Source organism: Durio zibethinus, chromosome 26 (assembly GCF_047325235.1).
Source record: "Durio zibethinus cultivar Kanyao isolate XHJ-2024 chromosome 26, ASM4732523v1, whole genome shotgun sequence".
NCBI classification, from domain to species: Eukaryota; Viridiplantae; Streptophyta; class Magnoliopsida; order Malvales; family Malvaceae; genus Durio; species Durio zibethinus.
Genome location: NC_143187.1, coordinates 4,356,301 through 4,377,404, shown reverse-complemented (window position 1 = coordinate 4,377,404; position 21,104 = coordinate 4,356,301). Strand labels below are relative to the sequence as shown.

General features: G+C 32.3%; 2 protein-coding genes, 1 non-coding gene and 1 pseudogene across 10 annotated transcripts; 1 reads left to right on the top strand and 3 right to left on the bottom strand.

Moving 5' to 3' along the window:
* Positions 1-845: 845 nt before the first annotated feature.
* On the bottom strand, positions 846-1,768 carry LOC149511240 (uncharacterized; annotated as a pseudogene). Its single transcript, XR_016334246.1, has 2 exons — positions 1,350-1,768; positions 846-941 (listed from the first exon to the last, which is right to left on the bottom strand). The product of XR_016334246.1 is annotated as an uncharacterized LOC149511240 (transcript).
* A 2,404-nt stretch (positions 1,769-4,172) lies between these two features.
* Positions 4,173-4,246, bottom strand: TRNAI-AAU (transfer RNA isoleucine (anticodon AAU)). The gene has a single exon. It is a non-coding gene; the product is annotated as a tRNA-Ile (tRNA).
* Positions 4,247-7,712: 3,466 nt separating this feature from the next.
* LOC111318593 (protein IQ-domain 26-like) lies at positions 7,713-10,878 on the bottom strand. 2 transcript variants are annotated; one of them, XM_089755439.1, is made up of 4 exons: positions 10,410-10,878; positions 9,247-9,729; positions 8,595-8,801; positions 7,713-8,507 (listed from the first exon to the last, which is right to left on the bottom strand). In XM_089755439.1, the coding sequence occupies exons 2-4, from the start codon at positions 9,679-9,681 to the stop codon at positions 7,923-7,925; spliced, it is 1,227 nt and encodes a 408-aa protein (XP_089611565.1). In that variant the 5' UTR covers positions 9,682-9,729; positions 10,410-10,878; the 3' UTR covers positions 7,713-7,922. The 2 variants fall into 2 exon arrangements, with proteins under 2 accessions (XP_089611565.1, XP_022777199.2); XM_022921464.2 differs by lacking the exon at positions 10,410-10,878 and having other exon boundaries at positions 9,247-10,091.
* A 3,678-nt stretch (positions 10,879-14,556) lies between these two features.
* Positions 14,557-21,070, top strand: LOC111274572 (nuclear poly(A) polymerase 4-like). 6 transcript variants are annotated; one of them, XM_022859305.2, is made up of 12 exons: positions 14,557-15,040; positions 15,117-15,194; positions 16,972-17,079; positions 17,161-17,223; positions 17,318-17,479; positions 18,026-18,139; positions 18,256-18,318; positions 18,398-18,727; positions 18,804-18,968; positions 19,097-19,861; positions 20,288-20,367; positions 20,476-21,070. In XM_022859305.2, exons 1-12 carry the CDS (start codon positions 14,906-14,908, stop codon positions 20,498-20,500), a joined length of 2,088 nt encoding a protein of 695 aa, XP_022715040.2. In that variant the 5' UTR covers positions 14,557-14,905; the 3' UTR covers positions 20,501-21,070. The 6 variants fall into 6 exon arrangements, with proteins under 6 accessions (XP_022715040.2, XP_022715039.2, XP_089611760.1 ...); XM_022859304.2 differs by having other exon boundaries at positions 20,473-21,070; XM_089755634.1 differs by lacking the exon at positions 16,972-17,079.
* Positions 21,071-21,104: the final 34 nt, after the last annotated feature.

Here is a 21,104-nt window from a genome sequence, read left to right as displayed (position 1 = left end):
TATTTTTTTATCCTTAACTCTAATACATGAAGTTTAACATATAAAATGTGTGTTTTTACTTTGTTATTTTTTTTTAAATTAAAGTTCATAATCACATCTAAATTAACTGCTAAAATGCTTTTCTAATATCAAAAATTAATAACCATACACTTATCTAGGACACCATCTAATTCTTTAAAGATAATGATAACATCCTCAGCTTAGACTGCAAGTATTCTGAATAAGCATGTATAGAGAGACCAAATTCTAGGTTATATTCAATAGTTCTGCAGTCTCATAAACAGCTGGAAAGCTTTTCTTTCTTCAGATCATAGTTAAACGAATATTCTTACAGGATGTTCCTATATGAATTTGCTTTTTTGCACCATATTGGAATCTTATATTCAATCTTTATTTGCAGCAATATAACATACCAACAAACACTACACTCTTTTCAATATTATCTGCTTCAAATGGAATCCACTTCTAAGTCAGAATTACAACTATCTTTAACACTATTGGCGCAATGATATCTGAAAATGAATTATAATAAGAGTATAATGCATAAGACCGTACTATAAATTATCATATGTTGAAGATGGAGGCCAAGAAAGCATTTATAGGAAAAGATTAAGAAGACAAAAGTGATGAAGTGATTATTAAAAAAAAAAATGCAAGTGACCAATGATTTGCCTTACAATATTCAGTTCCTTCAGATTAGAATAGAAAAGATCTACAGTCAGATGGTATTAGACAGCCAAATTCTAACTCTATATTTGTTTCCTGGAAAGCGGCTGCTACATGAAACAACAGACATGCTGTTTCTGATATGCTCAAGTTTAAGAATAACAATTTCTTCACTGCCTTCATGGAGATGCAAAGTCTGCACGATCGCGGATTCTGGCTGATCGCCTCACTGGAGTTGTGACCAAGTTATTCCTGCCTTCTCCCTTCGCTCTTGCCTGGAGCAACACAAACACAATAAGCTTCCAATTCAAAAAGCTTAAACAAAGGTGTTTTGGTAAAATAGTCCCTGAAATAAAATATGCCTTAAAACAAGGATTACATCAATAATTAACCCAAAGTAAAGGCATGCTTTACACATAATTCCTTCAAAACAAAATATAACATAGTATTTCAGCAAGTGGTCCTAAATGGTTAAATGAACATCTGACTGTGATAAGATAATGACGTATTTATGTCTGTGGAATTATCTGTCAGAACTTAACTAAAATAAATCTGAAACCGAGTCTAATCTACAACTGAGACATACGTGGTTCTTGTTGCAGAATATGATCATCCATAAGCAAAACAGTCTTACAGATAATAATGGTAAATATAGTTGAATGCAAATTGAGGAAAAAGCATACCATGTCATTGTTTCCAAACTCTTTCATCAAAAGTTTCTTCTTGACAGTTAATATTTCAGATGAACTGAAATTCACAGTAGACAACTCTGAGAAATATTGTTGATCCTGAACGGGAGCTGAATAAGCCTTGCTCCCCAAACCCTTTTTCAGAAAATCAGAATAGCTGCTCCCTATTGAAATGCTTTTTTTGCTTCTCTCTCTCAGCAGGAAACACTAAGCTTGGTTTCTCTTTCACAACAGGTTTGGTCGAATACTTATCCACCAGAGAAGAATGCTTTGATTTAATTCCCTTTCTCCTAATATTAGATCCCAATACCAAAGATGCAACAATAGCAGCACATGTTAAAAACCCAAACATAACTTCGAGAAGTATTTCAGTTTCCGTGCGCTGGTTGAGCCTCTTCAATGAATTCACTTCTTCAAAATTGAGAGTAACGAATTTGCCCCACCACTCTAGCATAGTAACTGCACTTGCCATGCAGCCATGCTTATGGCATTTCCAAATCGTATAATTTTGCCATGAACCATATAATTATCTCTGGTTTCCTTGGGAATTTCTTCACCTGCCTCCTTTGGAACCACCCTTTCTTTCTCTAAAGAATCTGTTGTATGAGATGAAGCCTCCTGGTAATCAGTCTCTCCAGACAACATACTAGACTGATCACCTCGGAAGAATTCAATCTCTCCTTCAGTTTCTTGCCCCAGCAGTTCAATATCCCAGCCATCGGATCGAAACTTCTCCATTTTCTTTTACATCTTCAATCTGTTCCCCAGTTTCTTCTCTCTCCTGCAGCTCAATATCGTCGACAAGCTGGTCACAAACTTTTCCTGTTTTCACCGATTCATCTTTAATTACATCTTCAATTTTCTCTGAGATATTTAAATCGCGGTTGGTATCTTATTTTCGGTCACGTAATATTTATCATGATTGTTAAAATAACGGATAAAATAATAATAGTCACACTCATCGCAATGCTCATGAATTTTTTTTTATTTTTAACAATATATCATAAAATAAATAATAATTATATACATGTTTATTATATTTAAAATAATTTATAATATTTTAATTCTTTAATATATATATTAAAATAAATATTTTAATTTTTTTTATTTTGAGTCATAAATCAATATACATATCTAAATGTTGATCATTAACATATTCATGAATTTTGTCAATATAAATGCTATAAATACATATGATTGATGATAAATTATCATTATGAAATTAATATTATAAATTAATTTAATTAAAAAAATAATAATAAACATTTAAATATTTTTAAGTATAATTATTAAAATAAATGAATTAAAATCTAATTATGTGGCATAAATACATATAAAATCACTTGTACATATCCTCTCTCATTTTCTTTCAAATTTTTTTATATAAAATGTTCAAAATATTCCCAAAAACTTATTTTCGATCGTTATTTACCTTTGTTCTTAAATTTTTTACTGTAGCTCTATCTTTACACTACTTCTGTTCTAAATTCCCAAAAGACTCCCCCTTTCATCACTAAAATCATCTTCTCGTGAAGAAGAAGAAGAGGCCAAAGAAGTTTTGTCACTAGAACCAGTATCAGCTTCATCTCCAGTAGCATCCTTGGGATCAAAAGAAGAAGTACTACTGAACTGAAACTTAACCCATCATCTCCTTCTTTGTCCTCCATTTCAAGGAGCAAAAAGATCTCTTTTCGCCTACTAGGATTATGCTTAAGGAATTGAAGCCTTGGTGAAAGGTAATTCATTAATGGGTCATAACGCCCTGGTGAAGGTGTATCATCCCTGGATTTGTAAGATAATGGTGTCTTCTGATGGAAAGGCTCTTTAGAAGTGAGTTTGGGATCAAGACTCGGGGAATTCTTCTGTAAAGCTTTTGGAATGGTCTTTGGTGAGGGTCTTCAATCAAGATTTGGGGTTTTGGAGAGATGGGTATTGTGGGAATTTGATCCTGGAGATTCATTTATTTAAGCTAAGATTTTCTTTCTTGGGAAAATAGCCTTTGAAGCTGCAGAAACAGTGGATGACATGAAATTCTTCACAGTTTGTTTCTTTGGATTTTGCAAATTCATACGCATTTCCTGATTGCTTCTATCATTCTCATCTGAACCTATTAAAAATACCTAATACTACTTCAAAGATTCTAACTTTATGTCTCCGGGGGAAAAAATGAAAACAAACGGAAAAGAAGTGCAAAGAAATGGAAAGGTCTTTTCTCAGACCTTTTCATCTTTTCTTTTTGCTTTTTGTTTTTCTCGTTGAGTTTTAATTGAAAGCAGTTTTCCTGATTTTTTTTTTCTGTGAATTTCGAGGGAAATGAAGAAATAAGGAAAACTGAAATCAGGTGACCGTTGGGAAGTAGATGTATTTTTTTTTTCTACATTGATTTATGAATTTGAAATTTTAAACCGCTGGAGGAGCGGCTGTTAGGTTTGTAACATGGGAGGCCCACGTTTTAGCTACAATAAAGGCCATGGCCCATCTTCTCGCCTAACGTTGCTGGCCCATTTGAAGTCATTCAAGAATTTATATAATTTCATATATAATTAAAATTAAAACAAAATTTATTTTTTGAAAAAACAAAAAAAAAATTTATTTCTTTAAAAGTTATGATTTGGGTTTTAACAGCCAAGCTCCATTCGTCTAACAAAAAAGTCGAACAACATTTTTTACGTTATGTAATAATGGTATATGAATCTTAATTTCGTTTATTACTCATAAAAAAATAAATAGCTTATTTTATTTCCGGAAAAAAAGAATATATCTTGTTATAAGAACAATCTAATATAATTCAATGAAATAGGAAAACAAAAAAATAATTGGCCCATGCAGGTTTCGAACCTGCGACCTTCGCGTTATTAGCACGACGCTCTAACCAACTGAGCTAATAGGCCACATCGTTTAATTTTATAATAGTAAATATTTGATTTTATATTGATGTTTTTTTTAAAGACACTACCAGTCACATTCAAATTTAAACTTTTAATATGTTTATGAATTGAAAACTTTTCGGATCTTAAATTACATGATAGATATAGATTTTCATATCTTATATATTCCACATATTAATATCATAAATTTTCTTAATTGATTTTTTTTTAAATAAAGCTTGCATGTGATAAATCAAAATTGAGATAGACCTTCATTTTATTTTTGGACATATTTTTCCTTACAAATATTTATTCTTAAATATTGTGATGAGTTAATATTTGATACATTATCAATGTGATTTTTTAATTTCATGAAAATTATTAATAGATTGATATATATTTTATTTAATTTTTAATTAAATTTTTTTAAATTTACCCTAAATAATATATGTCACATTCTTAATCCTTTTTAAATTTTAAAAACTTCACTAATATAGTAATTCATAACTCTCTATTATGTTATATACGAGTCAATGGAGTTAATTTCTTGCCAAAAACAAAAAGTTGTGTACCCCAAACGGCATAATTAAAAAGTTGAATTTTGTACAAAATTCACATTAATTTCAAGTAAAATTTCCTTTTTGTTTTATTCTATCCAAACTTCTTTTTTGTATAAAGTGAAAACACTTGAATCAATGATTCAAATGAGAATCCTCTCTTGTTCCAATGATAATACAATAAAGTTAAATCAACCAATGAATTTTAAGAATTTAAACTCAAAACCTTCGATAAAACTAAAGATACTTGGAATCTTAAAAAAAAGTCGAAAAATATGATTATAAGTACAATAACAATTAACTCATGAAATGGTGCTTACCACATGATTAAGTGGACCAACCACAAAGGCTATGAACCCTAATTTAGCCCATCCGCTAATGTAATTCGAAAATTTTGTTTTGTTTGATTGTTTTAAATTTCAAATCCAAAGACCCAATAATCATATCCAAATGGTATCATATGGATAGAAATTTGTACAAATTTAATGCAATAAATAAATAAATAATTTGACTAAACAACTTTCAAATTATATATTAAATAAATCAATCCAAAACCCTTTTTCAAAACCCAAAGTTTTCAAACTAGCAAGTAGTGGCAAATAATCTTATATATATAATTTGCATTAATTAATGAAGATTATTAATTTAATGCATTATGTTTTGTCAGAAAGATTGAACATTCTTTATTTTTTGAAAAGAGATTAAGATGACGAAAGCATAGCCGTTTAACCAAACACATTGGTGCTACATGTTCCTCGTACAAAGAGCTCCTAATATAACAACTCTGAAAACAACTGAAATTTTTCATTGTTTGAATCTCAAGACACATACTTGTTAATTAAGCTTTGATGATGTTGTTAATTATTAATAGTGATTAGCAACTGTCTTTGTCCTCTTTTCAAACATAGAGGAGCGCTTTCTGTCATTTGTGTTCGTGTTTAGGCATTGGGGCATTTCATAATTATATCAATTCAATTCAAAATTAAAATTAAATATTTATTTCAATTAATTTATATAATAATAATTAAAAATAAAATTTAATATATACAGTACGATTTACTTTATAAAAAAATTCAATTCAAAGTTTTACAAAAATTTTATTTGCTTTCTAAGAATACTCTATTTACAATAAGTGATAGGCTATCGTCAACCTATACATATTAAGAATATGCGAGGCTATTAATTATGTTGTAATTTTTTATTTTTCATGAAAAAACATTTAACTATAGAAGTAGTAAAACTTAAAAGAAAACATTACTTTTTCTGTCTTGCTCTTGATTATGTTGTCGGTTTGTTGCTTCGGCATATAATTTCCGGCAGATTTTGTGTCACTTGTTGGATATTCGATTCCGTGTAGAAAAAAGTAAAGATGAGCAACCCTAAATGCACAAATTTATTTCATACATAAATATAGAGTCTACGAGTTTGTACTTGTCATCCCCTTCAATTATGGGATTCTTGACAAGAAAAAATAGCTATCTCTATATCTTATATATTCTATGTGCATTTTCAAAATGGGAATAAAAAATTTAAAATTTATTATTAAAAATTTTCTAGTTAATTACAGGAAGATATTATTTATAATTTAAAATTATATAAAATTTCTTACTGATTTTTACATAATATTTTTTATTTTATTTAAATTACTATAAAATTGTAATAAAAAAATATGATTGAAATATTCCAGCTAATTACAAGTATTTTAAAAGCACTCTGAGCAAAATCGTAGGATGATGCAAGCCTCTTCCCTTCCCTTCCCTTCCTACGAATTTCAAAGGCACTATCAAATCTCCCGGAGTTCCAACTTTCCCAACGCATCAAACAAACTCTAATCATTGTTGATTTGAAATTTTTTATCCAAAACTTTGCTTTTTCCTCCATTTCTCTGCCTAGATTTCTAGTCCCTCCACGTGCAGTTACGTCTCCTGAAAGTAGATGATGATTACTATTGACCTAAATAGCTTATTAAACGTGGTGCTGTTTTCAGAATGCTTGTAAAACAATATTAGAATCTTAATTGATAACAAAAATTATCTTTTTCATCATAACCTGCAAAGGTTATAATGAACAAAAGAGAATCATCTTTGGCTAAAGCCTGAGAATGTATATATGAATAAGTTACTAACTCATGAAATATTTCAATTATGTTGGTTCATGATGCAAATAGTTAAAGGTGATAATTTCAATTGGATTGAGCTATTAATACCATTTGACAGAAACACTTATTTTTCTTCTACTACACTTTAATATTACCCTTTCAAGTAACTATCTTCTAAGCCAAGTTCAAGTTCTAAACAACAAAAATCCAATCAATGCACAACTGGATCACACAAGTCATTATATCACATCGATAGCTTGTACTCTCAGCTATAAAAAAAATGAGGTTGCTTGTCAAGATTTAGCCAACAGTCTGCCAATATTCGGGCAGGCAAGGGTTGCGCTATCTTATCTTTCTTTGACACATTGTGCAGAGCTTTAAAAATATTGTCACGCTCATATGACAGCGGTGCCATGCACCACCTAACTAAACTGGCCTCCCTTAAATCCATCTGTGAATGCCAAATTTGGTACCATCAAGGAAGCTTCAAATAGTTTCATAGATATATTTCAAAATTTTCATAGTATTATTAATTTTGCCTTAATTTCCACCATTTCCAGTTAAACATGGTTTCCCACATTTTGACATTTTGGAGCAGGTTCACAGCTACAAAAGCTCACATTTCGATGATTTTGCTTAGGTTCATATTTTGATAAATTCAAGATTTAACTTTGTTGATATATAATAAGATATCATTTAGTAAATTTTAGATTCAAATTTTAAGTAAATCATTAAATTTAAGCATCCGAAATCTTTTCCAATCCTTACGTTGTCATCTGTTTAATCACTTTGCTTAAGATGGAAAATATTATTACTCTTAAAAATATCACTAAAATGGAAAGCTTCATTTCATTGGCGAAGGCATGATGGAATAATAAACTCTCAGAAAGAATTTACACAAGCACTCTGTTCTATCCTATGGCTTGTTCATAACAAAGTGGAAAACGCCAGAGGAGTTGTAATATTATTCAACTTCTACAGATTTTCTATTCAAAACCTTCTAATAATTCCCCAAGCAGACAAATAAAGAGGACATATGAAGTTCTCAAAATTCCAAAGCTTCTTGAACTTGGTAACATGATTTGTTCATTCTAACTCCACTTATGCTGTTCCTAGCAGCCATTAGTTCATTGAGCGAAAGCCTCTTCTTTGCTCCTGGCTCTGGTCTTTGCTTTGGGGCGCTGTGAGATCTCAATTTTGCATTGAAGGATTGTGTGTTTGCCATATAGTTAGGGGAGTTTGAATAAGGCCTAAAATTGCTGTCTCCACACACGCTCTTAGCCGGTGTAGTAGGAGCGTTGGACCTAGTCGTATTGGCAAAACGAGGAGTGCTATGAGCAGTAGAGAACCTATGTTCGTCACCGGTGAAGCACCGTTCGAAATCATGAAGATTTTGGCAATTGGGTATCGATGCTCGAGCTGGAACTGGACATGGAAGAGGTGATGAGATTGTTTGGTAAGGCAAGTCATTCCCACATTCTGATAATGCAATATTGAACCGGCGAGACCTTGAGCTAGTCTTGAATGTATCAATTTCAACTATTTTTGGACTGTCCTCGTATGCATTGATCTCAATTGATGCAGATAATCTTTTACTGTGAATTTCACTTCTTGGTTCATCAAATCTTTCCTGCAAATGGGAGGGAGAAAACATCAATGAAATCAGCTGAATAAACAGAAATTGCACACAAGAAAATGTGTTGGAAACGGTACTTACAATGGATTTCCGGGGCCTGTTCTCAGGATAGTACCTATTCTCCTTGTTAAAGGAGCGACGTATTCGCCGAGATCGAACTGCTGTTTGTGCTCTGATAAGAGCTTGCATACTATGCAGAGTTGCAGTAGCCCTCTTCCTTACAAGATAGCCTCTCACAAGAGCTTGCAACCTAACCAGTCCTTTCAAAGCCCTAAGTGCTTTCCGAGCCTGAAAGTATAACCAAATAATTGGGTAAAAGGGCCCGAAGTCTCAGAAACCAAAACTGGCAAAAACCAAAATTTCAACGCCTGGTTGAACAAATGATAGCCAATTCAACAAAAGCAAAAGTTCTTCAAAATTCAAAAATTCAAATCCAGGAAAGAATATATAATATGTAGGAAAAAGAGAAGAATTTTGGCCCTTAGTAAAAAGAGAGTTGAAAAACATATGTAGCACAAGTACCATTACGTTGAGCAAAGATAACACACGTATGTACTGTTTCATTACCGTTTGAATCTAATCTTTTCGAAACTTTTTAGAGCAGACAAAGAAGTGAGAAACAAGAAAAAGAAGTCCAAAACACAGACCAAAAAGTAAACATACCTAAAAAAGGGTACCAAAATCAACAACAACAAGAAAAATGGGATAAACCAATGTCAAAAATTCCACTTACCAAGAAGCCTCTAAAGAAAGTTTGAATTTTGACAGCTGCCCACCTCTCTCTCCCTCCAGCAAACAAAGTACCTCTCCCATTGCTGGTCAGCCTCACAACTGCCATCGCCGCCTGTGCTGCTGCCACAGCTGCATCAGCTGCAGCTGCTGTAGCAGCAGCAACTGCAATTGCATGCTTATTTTGCTCCTTCTCAGTCTCAGCAATGTAGGATCTGAGCCAAAGAGCATCAGTGGCCTGAATATTCCTAGCAATGCTCAATGGAATCTGAGAAATTGCAGTAGCATCCTTTCCAGACTTGGCAAAACTCCACCTTTTCTTCTCTTTCTTGTCATATAAAACTGATGAATTTGATGAATGCTCCATCTGGTCTTTGTCTTTTTCTTTAGCATTTTTCATGCCTAATAGCCCCTTAAGCCACCTTGTAGCCTTCCCCATCTCGTCAGGCTCAAAACTATGGAAGAAACAGTAGCAACCAAAATTATCCTATAAAGAGAAACAAAACAAGCGGAGTTTGTTAGAAAAAGGATCACATAAGAAGCTGCATTTTATTTCTCACTTTCCCTGGATTTTGAAGTGACAAAACAAGAGAGAATTAACAAGTAGCTAGCCAGCAAATCTTTATAGAGAGAAACGACAATGTCAAAGCACTGAACTGAATACCCGACCCCTTCCAACCCCTATGGCTGTTAGCAATAAAAAGCTAGTAACAAAATCTTTCAAAAAGAGAAAGTAATGATCACATCCAAGAAATAAGAGAGAGAGAAAAAATGAGTTCTTTTCAAAGTGGAATCGAGTTTATTAATAGAACAAAAAGAAAAGGGCGCGTCTCTGCAAGATCTCTAGAATCTTTACAGGTTGCAAGTAGAGAAGTGATGAGAACAGTGTGGAGGAAAAACATTAAAATATATGGATAAAGCCTGGAATTTTTTTAAGTGTTCTTTTTTTTTTTTTTCAGAGAAAATCTGACAAAACGTCGTGAAGAACTGCATTACAAGACAAAAACAAAGATGTCACAGAAAGATACAGAAATTTGGCTTATATTATTATTACAGAAACGATATATTTCAACAAAAAACTCAGTATGCAAAACAAGGAATTGCAGACTAAATCATAAAAAAAGGTACTAATAATAATCACACAGAGAAGAAGAAACTCAGTCTCACCTTCTCAAAATTCAAACGAAGCGCCGGTTTCTCTTCCTCAAAGCCTCAGACTTTTTTCTTAAGGGTTTTCTCTCTCCAATTTTTTGGAGCAATGTGTATAATTTGTGTACAAATAAAAGCTACACTCCATGACTACAATATTTTATACTATTATACCCTTTATTATATTAAACCAAAATAAGAAATTTTGATTGCACAAAAACCAGACAAAAGGAGTACAACTTTTAGGGCATTAAAGCAAAAGGGTTGGTTTTTATGACTACTACTCTTTTGTCTTATAAAGAGCCCAAAAGACCAAAAAAGAAAAGGCTGAAACCTCTCTTTTTGCTTGTTTAGGTTAAGAAGAAAGATTTTCAGTTTCCGTATCTTCTTTTCTATAATGATTTGTTGCTCAGTATCTCATTGCTGCCATTGATTCTGCAGAAGATCTTTCTTCCTCTTTTCTCTCAGTTTGAAAAGGGTTTTAGCAAATGAGGGAGAGGGAGAGTGAGAGATGGGTGCAGCAGATTTTGAATCTTTTTTTGGTAAACAAATGGTCGTGAGGCCAATAAATAAGAGAGAGATGATTTATTTGGTTTAAAATTACTTTAATGTTATTTTAAATATTTAATCTACACTTATCCCTTAATCTTTATCTATTTAAATTCACTAATGATAAAAATGATATAATTTTATTAGCTAATTAATGACATTGACACTTGACAACGGTGAATTAAAATTTAAATGTTATTTTAATTTTTTTAATCTATTGGGTTTTTTAAATTTTGAATGGAGATCTAAATCCAAAGCTATATATATGACTCGGGGCTTTTAAATTTTGAATGGTTGTTTTGACAGTGTGTTGAGCAAATTTGTGGGATGATGATGAAAAGGAAAGTGTCTAAGTAGCATGGTAATAATAACATTAAATCTGGACCCATTTCAATTTTCATGGAGTCAAAGTAAAAAAAAAAAAAAACAAGAATTGTTTCCCCTTTACAATTTTGAAATAATCATGAGTATTTAAACCAAGATCATGTGGGTTCATGATCAAGTTACAATAACGGAAGAGATTATAAATATTATTTGATATTTAAATATGTTAAATGTCAACTATTATTTGAACAAATTAAATTAAGCTATGCGTTAACTAAATTGTTATTTTCAAAAAATAGGTCAAGTTACTTGTAATTATAATAAGGATGATCTCCAGGTAATCTTAGCACTGCATACGCCAAAAGTTTGAGGACACCAAGCCGTTACTTTTATGAAGGTTGTGACAAGTTGATTTGGACCACCAGACCACCATTGCAGCTTGTATTAAAATTATTAACCTTTTTATGCAGCTTTGGTGTCTCCCATAGTGGAGCAATATTCGTCTGTCTTGTCTACAACTACTATTACCATAGTGCTTAGATTTAAAATTCAGTATTCAATATTCTAATAAAAATTTTATTTGATAACTAAATAATATTTTTAAATATATTTTTTTATTAAATAACCTAAAATTAAGAATTATATTGCTTGTATCATGAGCTGAAATTATAAGAATTTTCACAGGAAATGGATAAATTATACGTATAGACATTTATGTCAGATACTTTTATCTATTAACCATGTACTTTGTAATATTAAATATATAATATATTTTGTTATACGATTCAAATAGTTTTATTTTTAATTAATAACGTATCTTATACTAAATTTTTAATTATTTTCTTCTAGTTTTGTGGGAAATTTAAATAGTGTTTGTAATTATTGGCTCATTTTTATACTGCTTGCTTTTTTCTAAAAAATATTTGCAAATTAACATTCAAGTAAAATTTTTTAAAAATATTTATTTATAATTAATCAATAAAGCAAAAAATCACAACTCACTAAAAAAGTATATTCAAATATAAATTAAATTAAAATTCCACTTCTTATGGATGAATCATGTAAACTTAATAATTTAAAAATGATTTAGTGATAAAACACAAATATATTACGATTTCAAATTTTAATAATAATTATATATAAATTTAATAAAATAAAAAAATATATTTTATATTTTTATATCGATATGAATTATAATATATAATTTTTTATAAAATATAATATAAATATACAAATTTTATTATTTTATACTATATAAATATATGAATACCCATAGACGTCGATTTTTAGTGAAAACATTAATGAAAGAAATGGTAACAAGCTGTTGTCACAAATTACATAGAAAAGGATAGAAGCTTTAGTCAGAACAGTTGGCAAGTATAATCTTACAAATTAGAAGTTTGAATAGATAAAATAATGCAAATCACAACTTGGAATCTATCTTTTCCAAGTTTGTGGAGGAGTGCATTCTTCCCTTCTTCGTCCCATATCTATCTTTCTCGCCAGAAGCCACTAAAATCAAGCCCTACTCCCTCTAGCCTATAACTCACCTTTTACCAACATTTTCTGGCAAAAGGACGTACAATTTGCATAGAACTTGGGCAACAAAATTTTGGGGCTTTTTTTTTTTTGCCTTTTATTATGTTGTTGCGGTTCAAGAGTACATCATAAAACAAGTACTATCATAGCATAGTTTGACTAGTTAGTGAATAAATGGTCCAGCTCCTATTATTATTATTATTATTCACAAATCTATCTCACCTAAATTAATCAAGGGGCTGGCTCCTGCCCTACACCATGGGGAGGAGCCATAAATAGGATCTGAATTAGTCTGGAGAGCCCAGCCTTGCCTCTTGCTTGTTTGAATACAATGAGCCTTGTGTTTGACTTAAATGACCCTTAATAATATGATTGTTCATTAATTTAATTGCTTTTGTACATATTAGACCTATCTATGCGTCAAGTTATCGTCAGATTTGTGGCCATTGGTCGAGCACTGCTTAAGTCGAGCTTTCGATAAAGATTTTAAAACCCAAGCCGGCATGCCCAAATTATTATTTTATGAATAAAAGTTCTTTAATTTAAATTTAATTTTAAGATATCAAGTACCAATACAAGGATAATTTTTAATCTTTTTTGAATGTGACCAAACCTATATGGGCCTCATGAACGGGCCAATATGGGCCTTTAGGCCCATATAATAAGCATTAATTTGAAGAATTAGGATGCTTTAAGGATCTTGACTAGAGATTGTTGATTGTTTGTAGTTACTAGAAATGGCCTGAACACTATTGCAAAAGAAGTTGGTGCAATCAACCCAAAAGACCAAGCCGGTCCAATTAAATTGGGCCAGGTTGGGTATTTTCCACGGAGCCCATCTTGATCCAAAATCCCAACATTCATGAGCCCAGTGCCAATTTATCCTTTTAAAGCGAAGAAAACATTACCAGAAAATCATTTTCTAATTACAAAAATTAATGCGATTACTATAATATCAATTTTTATTACTTGAGATTCTCAAATCTGCCAATAAAATTTAGATTCTAATATTTTATTAACAAATCATTAGATATGATTGTTGATTAATCTCATCAACCTTTAAAGAAAGATCTTCTATTACCATGATTCAAACCAAAATAATTAAAGCAACAATAGTTTTTTAAATATAGTTAAAAGAATTTTTTTTAAATATCATAATTTAAGTTTAGATGATGAGATTTAAAATTTAAAATTATTTTAAAATTTTTTTTATCAATCATAAATTAAAATTAAATTTTTTTAGATCTGTCTGTCAAAAATATTTGCAAGAATCATGAGTTAAGTTCTAAATTTCGAATGAAAAAAAAAAAAAACTTGAATTTGATATATGTAGAAATTCGGAAAAAAATTATTATAATTAGTATCCAAAAAATGACCTTAAATTTGTCAAAGCTAAAAATAATTTGAGCTAGTCTGGCTCAAAAAAGAAAAACAAAAAATACAAACCCTATTGCCCAGCATAAAACAACAAAATGACGTCGTTTTGATGAACACGGTTCATACACAATTACCACGTATAACAAATCGTAACCCCGCAGAGGCACGTGTCAAGCGTTGATCCAAAACCGCGACCTAAAAGATCCAAAAAGAAAGCATTCCCTTATAGGCGGCGTTACAAAAAATAAAAAATAAAAAAAAATCTTCATATTCCTTTTATACCCAAACATAAAATCCAAATCCCATCCGAAATAGGAGAATAAAAAAAAAATGATATCTTGATATTATAAAAGAACCGATTTTCCTTTTCCTTTTTGTTTAAAAATCCCCCCAATAACAAAAATTAACCCTTCAGCCGCTGCCGCCTCTGGACCTTTCCAAAGTCTCAATCTCCTCCTCCTTCTCCTCCTTCCTTAGATTTTTTTTTCTATTTTGAAACTTTTCTTGTTTTGCAATTTTGCCTTCAATTTTTCCATTTGTTTAGGTTTTTTTTGTCCGTTCTTTGATTTGCTTGATCGAAGTTTTTTTTTTTTTGTTATTCTTCCAACGCTAGAGTTTTCGTTGCTGAGCCGTTCAAATTTCAATTGAAACTGCTCTTATTTTTTTCCATTAAAAAATTAGGGTTTTTTTTTGGCGCTGAACGGATATATATAATATAGAGAGAGATGGTGAGTTCTAAGGGATTGAGTGGTTCGCCGCCGTATGTAGCCGCGCCAGTGAAGCAGTACGGTGTAACAAAGCCGATATCAATGGCAGGTCCTACCGAAGCGGATATACAAAGAAGCCGTGATTTGGAAAAGGTATATATATGGAAATTTTAGATTTTGTTTTGTGGGTATTGTTGATTCATTTATTTTTTTGAAAATTTGTTGACAGTTTTTGGCAGAAGCTGGCCTTTATGAGAGGAAAGAAGAAGCTGCAAAGAGAGAAGAAGTACTCTGTCGAATTCAAGAGGTAATTGCATGTGGTTTTTGTGGAATTTATGTTTCTATGAAAATTTCAAACTTGTATGATGCTAGTGCTACTAATAATTCTATTTACCTTCAAATAGATACATGCTTAGATTGCTTAATTAATGAGAAGCTATTATTGCTAGCTGGTTCAGAAAAAAATTTGCTTTTTTGTTAAGTGTGTTGATGTCAATGCAGCATATTTTATTTAAAAAATTAGGTCGAGAAATAAAGTGTGAAATAGACTAATCAAAATCAATTTTCTTTTGGGTTAATGTATTTGGAATCAAATGTGGCGGCAGTGCATGCTCGTTTGGTTTATAAGATGGGATTGTATGGGGATAACTTCCTATTTAATATATTTGCCTCTAGTCTTAAATAGAAGGTTGGGAAGTAAGTTGGTTAATATATCCTATATGATTAGGATATATTATGTATATGTTTAAATTGAATGTATGAAGTAAACCTCTTGGATCTCGTCCTGTAGGCTTTCTGTGGGTAACTACTGAAACATAGTTATTGTGGAAGTGACCCTGATTAAAACAATTTGAGATTCAGATGTTCCTACTAACTATAGATATTTCTCGTAGACCTGTTCAAATGTATTTTATTTATGTTTATGTAGAAAGCTCTTTTTCTATAGTGCTTAACTTCTAGAAGCTTTGAGATGATGCTTAATTATCTGAGTTATTATTGTCACTGAGCAGATTTGATGTACTTTCTTGATGAACTGTGAGATTTTGTAGTACCAAACCTGCTAATCAAATTATAAATGGTTATATAGTGTGGAACAAAAACAAACTCATAAGAACTTCAATTATGACCTATGTTCGCCCTTTCACCAAATAGGCTGCCAGCTAGAGCTCTTTATTTTGCAAACTGGCTAGTTGTTTAGATTAATCTAAGCACTCTGATTCTGATGTATGTATTATGATTAAACATTGTGGGTGTATTTAGATAGATTCAATGTTATTTTATCCTTTGGAATGTTCTGGTAAGAAATGTCTCAGATATTTATGATTAATTCCTATTTGCCTTAGAAAACCTGTTGAACAAACTACTTTATGCTTTCATCAGACTAGCCCACCTGAGATGGATTAAGTTGCAAATATAAGAGAAGAAACAAAAAAGAAGAAAAGAACACATGAACATGTGGATTTATTAAATGGTTGCTTTCAGATATGGTAATCATCTTTGAAACAGTATGTTTGGATATCTCAAATCTTAGCTTGATTCTAAATTTTCGATGTGTTTGAGTTTGTTGCTTTCTACGAACTGGTCGTACCGTGTGATGGATTGTGGACAAGGGGGTTTGGAACTTATATTACCCTTTTCAAGGGTATGACGGTACTTTTAAACAGTAATGGACAGGATGGTATCCAGTCCACTATGACAGTGCCCCATCTATGTATCAGACATTGGGAGGTGATACAACTCTCCAACTTTAGTTCAACATTTTGCCTAAAACGCATTTTTACTAGCATCGATGGTGGTTTTATCTCTCTTTTGTTCCTTCTTTGAAAATTCTTGAATTTTATGCTGTAGGCAGCTATCTAGGTTGTTTTTTCTCTAAATTAAACCATAAACTGCAATATGTTTTCCTGTTCCAAAGCTTTTGAAACAAGGGAGAATAATCTACAATAAAACACATTTCAGATGTTATTACTTATTATGTATCTTGTGGGTGCTAATTTAACCTATGTTTAATGTGTCTGTACTGGTTTGTATCGCTGCTATGACATTTTCACAGATTTGGTAACATATCTCTTTATTGTGTTTAGATTGTAACTGACTGGGTGAAGCAACTTACTCGTTTGAGGGGTTACACAGATCAGATAGTTGAAGATGCAAATGCTGTCATTTTTACTTTTGGATCTTATCGACTTGGGGTGATTGTCCTGCATTTTTCTTTCTTGTAATTCACATGGTTCATATGCAGATACGTTGCTAAAGTTTTATTGTTTTGATAGGTTCATGGACCTGGCTCTGACATTGACACTTTATGTGTGGGACCATCCTATGTTAACCGGGAGGTAAACACATAATTTATTAGTGACTGAATTGATTGATTTATGAACCCTAAAATAATTTAATTCACGTATCTAAATTTTTTGCTGGCTTAAACAGGAAGATTTCTTCTTTATACTGCACAACATCCTGGCAGAAAGGGAAGAAGTTACAGAGTTACAGCCAGTTCCAGATGCTCATGTCCCTGTAATGAAATTTAAGTTTGATGGGATACCAATCGACCTTCTTTATGCTAGCATCTCTCATTTGGTTGTGCCTCAAGTAAGTCTAAATCATCTTTTATTTTTGTAGTTAAAAATTCTATTAAAAGCAAGCATCTGTTTATGTACAAATGTACAGTAACTCCTAGCACGTTGTTTTTGGATATCTTTGTACTGCTCAGTCAATTCTAAGAATTGTATTGGTTGAAAGTTTTAAAAGTTCTCCTCCATCTCCCACTTTCATCTTGTCTGTGAGCATTTAGAGTTCTACCATACTCTCTTTTTCTCTGTGTGTATGTGTGTGTCTGTCTTTCTCTCGCCCTCTTAGATTACTTCTTTTAAGTGACTTCATAGGAATGTTTTCCATAACATAACATGTTGCAGAGGTTTTACTACAATTTTATTAGGCATGTTTAATTTGTTATAGATTTAGCATATTTTCCTTTTTCTAAATCTTGTTGGCTTGATTTTTTTTTCCTTTTAAGGACTGTGTAGTTAAAATGTGTTTTAAATAGTTTTGTTGCTTTTCACTCTCTTGTTTAGTTGCGTGAAACCATTTTGATTTTTATCTGGTTGGTATATTTGATGAATGATTGCTTGTGGACAGGATCTTGACATCTCTGATATGTCAGTATTGTGCAATGTTGATGAGCCTACTGTTCGAAGTCTTAATGGCTGCAGGGTTGCAGATCAAATTCTGAAATTGGTTCCAAACATTGAGGTGAAATGCACCTGATTGCATTCCTAATCTTTGAAATTTAGTTAGTTTTCTGCTTTTTATGTAATAGTTCGTTGTTTGGATCTTTTGCTAAGCTGTATACTTTTATAATGTTTTAGCATTTTCGCACGACACTCCGATGTCTAAAGTTCTGGGCTAAAAGACGTGGTGTTTATTCCAATGTTAGTTCTCTTCTCCTTTATATTTTGGTAATTATCTTCATTACTACATTCTCTATTTAATATGTGTTTTCATTTTCAGGTGACTGGATTTCTTGGGGGTGTAAACTGGGCTCTTCTTGTAGCTCGAGTTTGCCAACTTTATCCTAATGCAGTTCCTAGTATGCTTGTTTCACGATTTTTTAGGGTCTATACCCAGTGGCGTTGGCCAAACCCAGTTATGCTTTGTGCAATTGAAGAAGACGAACTTGGGTTTTCTGTATGGGATCCTCGTAAAAATCCTCGTGATAGGACTCATCACATGCCAATTATTACACCTGCCTATCCATGCATGAATTCTAGCTATAATGTGTCCACAAGCACGCTTCGAGTCATGATGGAGCAGTTCCAATATGGTAACAACATTTGTGAGGTAAGAAAATGGAGAATCATTTTCTCTATTTTAGTCTATAGCTATATAGTGATCCTTATACTGTCTCCAAATCCAGAAAATTGAGCTGAATAAAGCAAAGTGGAGTGCCCTGTTTGAGCCTTATTTGTTCTTCGAAAGCTACAAAAACTATCTGCAAGTCGACATTGTTGCTGCTGATGCTGATGATTTGCGTGCTTGGAAAGGCTGGGTGGAATCTCGGCTAAGGCAGCTGACTTTGATGGTAATAGTTATGCCTTTTTGACATGGCTTTTAAACTTAAAATTTTGATTAATTGTGATTCTTTATGAAATTAAGAAATTAGAGGTTTTTCTATTTCACTCATCTGCTTTTTAAATATATTATTTACAGATTGAGCGAGACACTTATGGAAAGTTGCAGTGCCATCCTTATCCTCATGAATACGTAGATGCATCTAAGCCATGTGCCCATTGTGCATTCTTTATGGGTTTACAAAGGAAAGAGGGGGAAAAAATTCAGGAAGGTCAGCAGTTTGATATACGTGGGTCAGTTGATGAATTCCGGCTTTCAATAAACATGTACATGTTTTGGAAACCTGGGATGGAAATCTATGTATCGCATGTCCGTAGAAAGCAGCTTCCGGCTTATGTTTTCCCAAATGGCTATAAACATCCTTGGAATCTGCGGCTTACTCCCTGCCAGCAGTCTGATAAACTGTTGCATGACAATGGTGTTGCATGTCAAACTGAATCTGGTGCAAAATGCCTTAAGAGGAAAACAGATTCTAATGGAGAAAATAGTGAGCAAAGTAGGCTGGAGAAACGGCAAAGTCCTAATAGGAGTGAATCAGTTTCTCCTGAGATTATTAGTTGTAAGCTAAGCAGCACATCTTCAGGTTGTTCTACATCAGATCTAGATGAAATGAATGGACTTACCGAAGGGAATGCTTCATATAATTCTAGCAATATCAGCTCTTGCTCACGTGAGGATATTGGCAATGAATCTACAGCAGGTAGCAGTGAAGTGAGCAATGGAGTTGATGATAACCCAGCATCTTCTCAGAGTGATTTGTGTGACGATTCAAAATCTTCTCTGGAGGATGAACATGCTGATCAGAACAGAGTATTTCAAGACAGATTGCTGCATGAGTTAAAGGTTTTGGATTTTAATTGCTTAATTTTTCCTGATTTTGTTTGTGATTTCATTTTTTTTTCTCAATCAGTTGCCATAGAGTTCCTGAAATTAAATCTTTTCATTTTTGTTGTTTTTCTGCTCCATAATTTTTATGCTTGTTGCCATAGTGCTTTTTTTTTCCCTGCTGACTTATAGATCATATAACCAAATAACCTGAAGAAACTGTGAACAGAATAGTTGAAAACTTGTTGCCCTTGAAGAGATCATTTACAGTGTTCTGACTGGTATATGAACTACAAGTTGGGCAGTTATGTGATTTTCAGAGATGAAAGTCTCACTAATTTAGGCTTGAAAGGACTGTTTCTTTGTCTTGAATATTTTAATCCATTGAGTCCACACCTTTACCTAATCTACTTAATTTTGTTTGTTGATTTTTCTGATGTGAAGCCAAATACTGCGATTGGTGTGGTTCGTAAGTCTATGAATGGAGTTGTGGACTCAGAAACCGTGCAGAATCCTGTGATAAGGCATGTATTTAAAGTTTTAAATGAGTTTTTCTTCTTATTCTATATGTAATGGTTTTCTTTACGCTGCTTTGTTTTGTGGTTTTTTTTTTTTGGTTATTCTGATAGCAGGTTGAGTTTGACATCAACAGCATGAGAGATAATAATTTAGATGGGTGGATAGTCTATGAAAATGTTGTTGCTCAGAAAAAAAAGAAAAAAAGACAGAAAGCCAGCAGTTCAGGTAAGTTTAATTCTAGTAGCTGGCTTTCGTTTCTTTCTCTTTTTCAGGCACAGTGGCTGAATCTAAACATCTTTCGGGCGTGACTTTAGTTTGCTTCTTTGTCCAGTTTTTCACTTATGTTGTGTGCTTTTCCTTTCTCCAAATAGGGTAGAAAAGAGGAAAAGAAAAAAAAAAAAAAAAGAAAGGGGGGAGAGAGAGAGAGAGAGCATATGTTTTACACAGGCAATGAACTCCTGCATTATCTTGAAATTTTTTTTTTATTTGGACTTTGTTAATGCTTTCCTAACTCCATGGAAAGGTTCTAGTGTGATAGTATCAAAAGGGGACGGCTGTCATGTTCTTGATGCATCCTTTAGTGGAATGGTTGAGATGTGTATTTTGTACAAACAAAACTCAGGTTCAAGGTGTAGTTTGGCTAAGTAGTTTTGCTGCCATTTATTGTAATAAAATTATTATTATATTAAACATTTCTCTTTCTCTTTCTTTCTTTGCTTATTATTTTCATTATTGGTTAAAT

Bases quoted from the DNA above. Each gene is read 5' to 3' on its own strand.
- LOC111318593 (XM_089755439.1), bottom strand. From the start codon at position 9,681: ATGGGGAAGGCTACAAGGTGGCTTAAGGGGCTATTAGGCATGAAAAAT. The intron at 8,802-9,246 runs GTAAGTGGAATT...TTATACTTTCAG, and splicing joins CTTTCTTTAGAGGCTTCTTG to GCTCGGAAAGCACTTAGGGC. The intron at 8,508-8,594 runs GTAAGTACCGTT...TCCCATTTGCAG, and splicing joins ACAGGCCCCGGAAATCCATT to GAAAGATTTGATGAACCAAG.
- LOC111274572 (XM_022859304.2), top strand. From the start codon at position 14,906: ATGGTGAGTTCTAAGGGATTGAGTGGTTCGCCGCCGTATGTAGCCGCG. The intron at 18,728-18,803 runs GTAAGAAAATGG...CTCCAAATCCAG, and splicing joins ATGGTAACAACATTTGTGAG to AAAATTGAGCTGAATAAAGC. The intron at 20,368-20,472 runs GCATGTATTTAA...TTATTCTGATAG, and splicing joins GTGCAGAATCCTGTGATAAG to CAGGTTGAGTTTGACATCAA.